The 8,438-nt window shown below is 46.2% G+C and overlaps 1 protein-coding gene across 1 annotated transcript; it reads left to right on the top strand.

Moving 5' to 3' along the window:
* The first annotated feature begins 3,749 nt into the window (after positions 1–3,749).
* HNRNPA0 (heterogeneous nuclear ribonucleoprotein A0) lies at positions 3,750–6,593 on the top strand. Its single transcript, XM_025433028.3, has one exon. The coding sequence runs from the start codon at positions 4,076–4,078 to the stop codon at positions 5,006–5,008; it is 933 nt and encodes a 310-aa protein (XP_025288813.1). The 5' UTR covers positions 3,750–4,075; the 3' UTR covers positions 5,009–6,593.
* Positions 6,594–8,438: the final 1,845 nt, after the last annotated feature.

Here is an 8,438-nt window from a genome sequence, read left to right as displayed (position 1 = left end):
TGGAAATACAGGTTATCATAGTTTTCCCTTTCTTCTTCAGTTCATCCTTTTCCCTTTCTCCCTCTCTCTTTTTCTAGGTATAATTTAGGTACAGTAAAATATACCTTTTTTAGCGTGTAGTTGTAGGAGTTGTGTAACCACCACATTCAATTAGGTTTCTGTAATTGAGCTTTTGCAAGAGGGATGGAAAACCAAATGTCTAAATTTCAGCTATATTTTTAATTTTTGTGTTAGGATTTAATTTTTGTTTTGGAAGGCTGAGACACTGGTAAGCAAGGTAAAGCCAGGCAATGATCTGAAAGGTAAAATAAAATCTTTTTTTCTTGAATGATCTGAGGAGTAGGAAATTGACTGCATCATTTAAGCATTTATATAATACTCCTTATTCACTGTCCCCCATTACCAATCTAATCTCCAAAATGAACTTAACATTCCAACTATCTTGCATTTATCCCGGCTTCATAAGTGTCTTTTAAACATGCTTGTGTTGCCTCTCATCCCTTAAACCCTTTCTATATGTAAGTTGTTGTGTTTTTTTTTTAAGGATTTATTTGAGAGAGCGCACATGCATGTGAGCATGTGAGTTAGGTGAGGAGCAGAGGAGAGGGAGAGACAATCCTCAAGCAGACTCTGCACTGAGCACGAGTCGGATGTGGGGCTCAATCCCAGAACCCTGACTGGGATCATGACCTGAGCCAAAATCAAGAGTTGGCTGCTTAACCTACTGAGTCACCCAGGTGCCCCAGGAAATTGGCATTTTTATACAGTTCAGAGCCCCTATATGTAAGATTTTTAACCAGACATATGCTTCTGTCAAGCTTTTCTAGTCTGTAGAAATTAAACCCATAATGGATTCCCAATTAGGTGGTATAGAGGATTTTTTATTTTATTGTTTTATTTTAAAAAATATTTTGGGAGAGAGATATTGAGAGAATGAGCAGAAGAGGGACAGAAGGAGAGGAAGAAGCAGGCTCCCAGCTGAGCAGGGAGCTCCAGTGCAGGCTCAATCCCAGGACCCTGAGATCATGACCCGAGTTAAAGCCAGATGCTAATTGACTGAGTGCTCCCCAGGCGCCCTGGAATTCCAGGATGAGAAAATAAGTTATGTTCTAATTTGCTTTCCTTCAGAAATTCATCTTTCGCTGTTTTAACTTTTTTTTTTGTATAACAGGTTTTGGGGGTTTCTTTTTGTTTTTAGAGGGAAGGTTGGGAAGGGCAGAGAGAGAAAATCTTAAGCAAACTCCATGCCCAGGGTGAAGCCCTAAGTGGGGCTCAATTTCACAACTCTGAGATCAGGACCTGAGCTGAAATCAAGAATGCCACCCAGGGGCCCCAAGATCTATTTCTTAAGGTTTAATCTCTCATGTGAGCTGTAGTCTTGGGCACCTCAGAAGACAGTGCCATATAAATATCCTGTATCACCTTAAATATTAAAACTGTGAAAAAAAAATAAAACTGTGTTCATCACTCCCCCAATCCCTCCAAAACAGTTCCTTTTCTTAATTTTGTAGTTCTTTCAGGCTGCAGTTTTAGTGTTCCAGATTCCAAACACTGGTATGCTTTTGTTTTCATTCTTTATCATCAGTCAGTTATCAAATCCTGACATATTTGAATGTTGTGGGGTTTTTTGTAACTAAAAGGCCATAGCTTCCTACTGTCTTCTTTTAGTCACCATACTGATCACTCTCTAACATGCTATGTATATATCATTCTTACTTATTGTCTGCTTTTTCCCACTAGAATATAAGCTCTATGAGGGCAGAAGAGTTTTGTCTGTTCACTGCCATATTTCCAGCACCTCATACATTTGTTGGATGCACTGAGCACTTACTATGTACCAGGCACTGTGCATTTACATACAGAATCCCATTTAATTTTTACCACAGCGGAGAGGTGTTTTATTGTTTTGATTTTCAGATAATAAAATTGGCTAAGTTTTAAAAAATGTTAAGTGACATGCCCAAAGTCACACAACTGTATGATCACTTAGTAGGTGATCCTACCAGACCCTAGTTTATCCTCAAGCCTTCAATCTTATCTCTATGCCATTGAAATATTTTCATGGCATTCCATGTCAGAGATCCTAAACCTGCCTTACCAATGACTGTTTTGGTTTTTTTTTTTTAATATTTATTTATTCATGAGAGACACACACACAGAGGCAGAGACACAGGCAGCGGGAGAGGCAGGCTCCCCGCAGGGAGCCCGATGTGGGATTCACAACCTGAGCTGAAGGCAGATAGATGCTCAACCGCTGAGCCTGGATGAGGGTCCCACCACCGACTGTTTTCTATCAAAACCTCTTGCTCCAGCCAAACTAGTCTACTTACTGTTCCTTGAATTTTATGTGGCTTTTGTTTCCTACTTTGCTTATTTAGAGTCCCTTTAGAAATTGTATCTAGCCTTTGAATTCCATATTGAGTGCAAGTTCCACTTGTTTCACCATTCAATCCTTAATACTCCAAGGTGCAGGGAGGAGTAATACCTCTTCTTCACTATTTACCACCTGGCTTGGGGCGGGGGGGGCGGGAATCTTGGTCATGCACTGTCTCGTACCAGCGTCCCCCTCGTTGGATCTTGACAGGCACACGAAGGTCCAGGACGCGGAAGCCCTTATACCTGACTTTCTCTTGCACGGGAGGGAGGGTCGGTAAGGCGGTTACCAGGGGGGCGTGGTATTTACGTGCTTCCTTCAACTCCTTTGGCTCCAGGTTATAAAATGCCTTTAAAAAAAAAAAGCTAACGGTTTGGTTGGGAAGGAAGCAACGCACAGGTAACGTCAACATAGAAAACGGTGTGTTCCCCTCGGTCAATGGGCAATGCCAGCTGTGCGCGAGCGAGCGTGGGCTTCGGGCCGGAGGGTGGCGGGGGTCTGGCGCCGCGCCTCGATGGGAAGTCGGAGCCGCTGGTGGCACGCCGCCGACCTCCGCCGGGCCTCGGGCTCGCCCCTGCGCGGCACCACGCGCCCGCGCTGCACTTTACCTGAGGCTCGGGCCCCCCGGGAAACCGTCAGTAACCGCCTTTCCCGATCAGGCCTCTGCCCTCCATCTTTGTGCGGGCGGGGCGGCCGGGCTGCCAGGTGTAGCGGCCCCGCCGAACCGCGGCGGGGGAGCCCAGGCCCCCAACCCCAACAGTCGAGTTTTCAAAAAGCCCGCGCGTGGCGCGCCCCAGGTCGCATCCGTTGGGAACTGCCCCCGGCGCGCCCCCGCTGACCCCCCCCCCCGCCCCAAGCCCGGGACCAGGGGCAGCGTCCGGGCGGCAGGCAGGTTCTGCACCCGGGGGGCGCACCGGGGAGCGCGCCCGTCCAGCGGCGGCCGAGACCGGAAGTGGGCGCCAGCGCATCGCGGTGATTGGCTGCAGCCGCACGTCCCTCAAGGGGCTGGCGCGAACGCCACTGCGGAGTGGGGCGAGGGGATACGGCAAGGGGAGGGGGCAGCACGCTGGGAACAGCCGCGGGGCTGGGAGGAGAGGAATTGCGGAGGTGCGCGGGGAGCCGGGGGCGTCCGTGGTCGGGGCACCCGGGGAGCCGGGGCGTGAAGCCCGGCCTACAGAGGCGGCGGCGGGAGCCGCGCAGGCCGAAGGCTTGAATCGACCGCGGAGGGCGGGGAGTCGGTGGCCGAGAGCGGCGCCGCGGCGCGGTAGGCGGGACTAGGGAGAGCGACGCAGGGATTGGCGGGCGGCGCTGGGCGGCCGTACGTCGGCGGTGACGCACGCCTCGGGGAGGGTGCGCGCGCGTTCAGCGGCCTCTTTGTGTGGTGCCCAGATAGGGGAGCGGAGGCGGCGGCGGCGGTGGTGGCGGCGGTGGCGGTAGCGGTAGCGGTAGCGGTGGCGGTAGTGACGGCCTTGGTTGTCTTCCAGTCTCCTCGGCTCGCCCTCTAGCCAGCACCTCTCCCCTTCCCTCCCCCTTCCTCTCTTCCTCCTTCCCTCCCCTTCCCTTCCTCCCTTCCCCGTCGGTGACGGCGGTGGCGGCTCCAGCAACGGCTGGGCCCAAGCTGTGAGGAGGCCTTAGCCAGCGATAACGGCGACGGCGAAACCTCGGAGCTCGCAGGGCGGGGGGAAGGCCCGGGCCGTGGAGATGGAGAATTCCCAGTTGTGCAAGCTGTTCATCGGCGGCCTCAACGTGCAGACGAGTGAGTCGGGCCTGCGCGGCCACTTCGAGGCCTTTGGGACTCTGACGGACTGCGTGGTGGTGGTGAACCCCCAGACCAAGCGCTCCCGTTGCTTCGGCTTCGTGACCTACTCCAACGTGGAGGAGGCCGATGCCGCCATGGCCGCCTCGCCCCACGCCGTGGACGGCAACACGGTGGAGCTGAAGCGGGCGGTGTCCCGGGAGGATTCGGCGCGGCCCGGTGCCCACGCCAAGGTTAAGAAGCTCTTTGTCGGGGGCCTTAAGGGAGACGTGGCGGAGGGCGACCTGATCGAGCACTTCTCGCAGTTCGGCACGGTGGAAAAGGCCGAGATTATTGCCGACAAGCAGTCGGGCAAGAAGCGCGGCTTTGGCTTCGTGTATTTCCAGAATCACGACGCGGCAGACAAGGCCGCGGTTGTCAAGTTCCACCCGATCCAGGGCCATCGCGTGGAGGTGAAGAAGGCCGTGCCCAAGGAGGATATCCACTCCGGTGGGGGCGGAGGCGGCTCCCGGTCCTCCCGGGGCGGCCGGGGCGGCCGGGGCCGCGGCGGGGGTCGAGACCAGAACGGCCTGTCCAAGGGCGGCGGCGGCGGCGGCGGCGGTTACAACAGCTACGGTGGTTACGGCGGCGGCGGCGGCGGCGGTGGCGGCTACAATGCCTACGGAGGCGGCGGAGGCGGTTCGTCCTACGGTGGGAGCGACTACGGTAACGGCTTCGGCGGCTTCGGCAGCTACAGCCAGCACCAGTCCTCCTACGGGCCCATGAAGGGCGGCGGCGGCGGCGGCGGCGGTGGCAGCAGCTGGGGCGGTCGCAGTAACAGTGGACCTTACAGAGGCGGCTACGGCGGTGGCGGTGGTTATGGAGGCAGCTCCTTCTAAAAAGAAATCTAAATATGCCTGGGAGTGGCTATAGGGGTAGCTCTTCTACACCCCAGCTGGGGTAACTCCTACGTTCTTTACTCTCCCACCACCGCCTTCCCCGTTTTGCCCTTGGGGGAGCCGCTTCTAAGGCTGCTTATCCTTGGGGGTGTTGCCCTATTTGCCTGCCACCTCTCTTGTCTCTCCCTCTGAAGATGGACTCGGCCCCACATACACATTTTTGTGTTACAGTCATTGATGGACTCTATTTTTTTATTATTACTTGGACCTTGGTCGTTTTTATACTAGCAAAATGTCTTGTTTTAATTTGTGTTTTTTTTTGGGGGGGGGAGGGAGTGAACTTGCTGATTCTGTAGCAAAACCTGGGCGGGGGTTGGGGGGGGTAGTTTACTTTGTTGTAAGGACTTGATATCTGGCTACAGCGTTTTCTATGAAATCTACTTGGATCCCATGCCTGAAATTTGGACACATATGTACAAAAATCATTTTTACGTTTTATTTTTAATAAATCATTGTGTTTGACCGTATATGTCTAACATTTTTTTTCTAGGATCTATTCCGTACCGTTTTAAGGGATATTAGTTAAAATTTTTTCGTGTTAATTCTAAATTCTTGATGTGTATTTGAAGACACTTTTAAAAGGTCCTTTGGTGGCTTTTTTTTTTTTTTCCTGTTGCTCTTCTAGTGACGTGTTGAGTTTTATCCCTACAGGCAAAACTTTTGAAGTGGTGGATGTAGTTTTTTAAAATCTTCAAAGTTTCTGTGCATCCATCTCATACTAAGCGATTTGCTTATCATCTTGACATGGTTGGTCACTTCTTTCTATGAGAATTTACTTCAAAGTATGTACTGGTAGTTCAAAAAGAAATAGTTTGTGTTAAGCATGTGTTTTCATTCATATAAACTGTTTAAAATTTTTCAGATGGCCTAGTTTCATCCCTCTTACTGGTTTGTCTGTAATAAATGGTTACAAAGAAGGGTTATATTTTACCCTTAAACTAAATGCATTTTTGTATTTTCAGAGCAGGTTTAAACGTTTTTTCCTATAGCTGAACTGTTGTCCTCTTGGAAATCCTTCCCCCAACCTTTGTAGCACCATCTACTGGCAGAATGGCAGTATCTCTGCAAAAACCATTTGTTTTAAAAACTTGTTTAGGATAATTGCATCAGATTTAGAAATTTTGCCATCAAAGATCTGTGCAGACTTTGGTTACACGTTTACTTGTAACGAAGATGGGCTTTATGGGAATGTAGTTAACAGTCCATATCACAATTGCCCTTTCTACACAAGATTTGAAAATGTAAACTGCTACGCATAGCTTGGGCAGTGGCCCGAAATTGCTATGACAACTAATGAACCAGCTACGTGTACTGGTATCTTAGGTGCAAGTTGTAAAGCAAAGTATTTGTGTATTCTGCTTGGTTAACAAATGTATATTTGTAGCCCTTTCATGCAATAGAATTCAAGTTGTTGTTTATAAAAAAAACAAAACAAAACAATGATATAGGAGAAAATTGCCTTCCTGGTTAGAAATATAGAATAGCATCGTTTATGGATATCACAAATAAAGAATTCAATTCTTTACATGATTGAGTGAGAGTATGTATAACCTGGTGGGTGGGTTCAGAGTACCTATAATATAGCACACTTGATTTAATGTTACGGTAAAATTTTTAACTTGAATGTTGCGTTCAGAAGCCCAGATGTATAGTAGGAAGCTTTCTGAAGGGGAGGTTAATGGGCTTTAAAGTAAAAGATTATTTTAGTGTTGACTTGGTCTTAGTTCTTGCTAGTGTATATTTCTTAATGTCTTAATTCTTGCCAAATCTTTTAATTGTTAAAGCTTTCATTTTGAGAGATATGAAGAAAGGTGAAGATTGTGAGGCTAGATTATGGCTGCTTAGCAGTCAGTTTGACAAAGAATACCTGATGCTTGGTACAAATAACTTGAGTATACCTCTGACAAATGGGATCGATGTTTCCGCACATTGAGTAAACGTAGTCAAATCTTTTGCTCTTAAATGGTTCTAGTTTCCTTAAATTTATTTTTCACTTTTAGTGAAACATACTACATATGAGCTTATTCATTTGGTAGTTTAGTTCTGCTTTTTGAGTGCCTTTAAGATACAGAAAATGATATGCTTAAAGTTTTCATTATAGTTATTCCTCTGCTTGCCTTTTATTCAGCTTTAGCGGGAAGATTTAATTCTTCTGGGTCTTAGAGTAGTCCTTTTGGAAAGTTTCCAAAGTCTGATAATAAGGTTATTGTCATTTTGTATTCCCAATGTAGTGACTTATAAAAAGTAAAACGAGTTAGGTAAAAGGATTATTTGTTCATTAGAAAAGCAAATCACAGTGCTGTCCATAGTATGTTAACACTTTATTGTCGTGTATTTACCTTTATAGATTTCTGTATTCTGGACTGGTATTTAGCGAAAGCAAAAGCATAGTGGTATTTAGTCTTTCTGGAATTGCTCTTGTCAGTTCTGATAGAAGCATTTTTGATATGTAGAGGTTTTTTTTTTTTTTTCCTTTTCAGGGGCAACCAGTTGTATTTTGTAAGTCCTTTCACTTATGAAAACTATCTGAACATTATTAAAATTTAAGAATTCATGAGAGGAGGTGGCATAGAATCTAGTCAATACTGAATACAAATTTTGTGTCATACTTGAATCTAACTTGAAAGATTATAAAAAATGAATCTATTTTTTGTCTCCCTCTTGTGATGAACTTTTGAATTTCTAGTATATTTAGTATAAGTTCTGTGGTAATTATTGAGTGTGGTTTGAAAGTTAAAGATTGGTAATATTACATCTTAAGCTTGAAAACGGTTAATGTTCATAGGAATAACTAGAGAATGATATGCTGGTTTGTTTCTTCCTATAACTTAGTGATTTTGAACATAATTTCTTAAATCTGCTTCACGATGAATTTTTGCATTTAAGCAAGGTTAAAGGGTTCAGGGATACCTGAAAATTTGGTATTTATGATGATTTTCCTCAAGACCAGAAGTAATAATAGTGTCACTTAATTGGTAGACTTCTTTTAAGTGCTTGCTTTTCTCAAATTTGAGAATTTGCATTTTTAAATTTAAATTTTTTATGCCTGTATCTTTGCTGATTGAAAGTTGACCTTTGGATGTTGAATTGATTTGAGCAAAACTGCATCTAGACAGTATATGGATTTTTACCTAGAAAGATAACATTTAGGTAAGTCTCTCCCATTTTAACCCAACTTACTGAGTATAAGATTTTGATTACTGGAAAAAATTCCTTCTTTTCTGTTTCAGAAGGCCCTATTTTATTTCTGTCTGAAACAGGGCAAAAAAAAAGTTGCCTCTAAACCAGAGTAGGAAAGTACTTTTGTCTTAATGTCTCTGCAAGTTATTTTGATGTGCCTTTGTTTGATGCTTTCTATTAAAAGTGAAAA

The sequence above is a fragment of the Canis lupus genome, chromosome 11 (assembly GCF_003254725.2).
Source record: "Canis lupus dingo isolate Sandy chromosome 11, ASM325472v2, whole genome shotgun sequence".
NCBI classification, from domain to species: domain Eukaryota; kingdom Metazoa; phylum Chordata; class Mammalia; order Carnivora; family Canidae; genus Canis; species Canis lupus.
The sequence above is the reverse complement of the archived record's forward strand: the minus strand, read 5'-3'. Positions and strand labels throughout refer to the sequence as shown.

Coding starts and splice junctions, on each gene's coding strand:
- HNRNPA0 (XM_025433028.3), top strand. CDS start 4,076: ATGGAGAATTCCCAGTTGTGCAAGCTGTTCATCGGCGGCCTCAACGTG.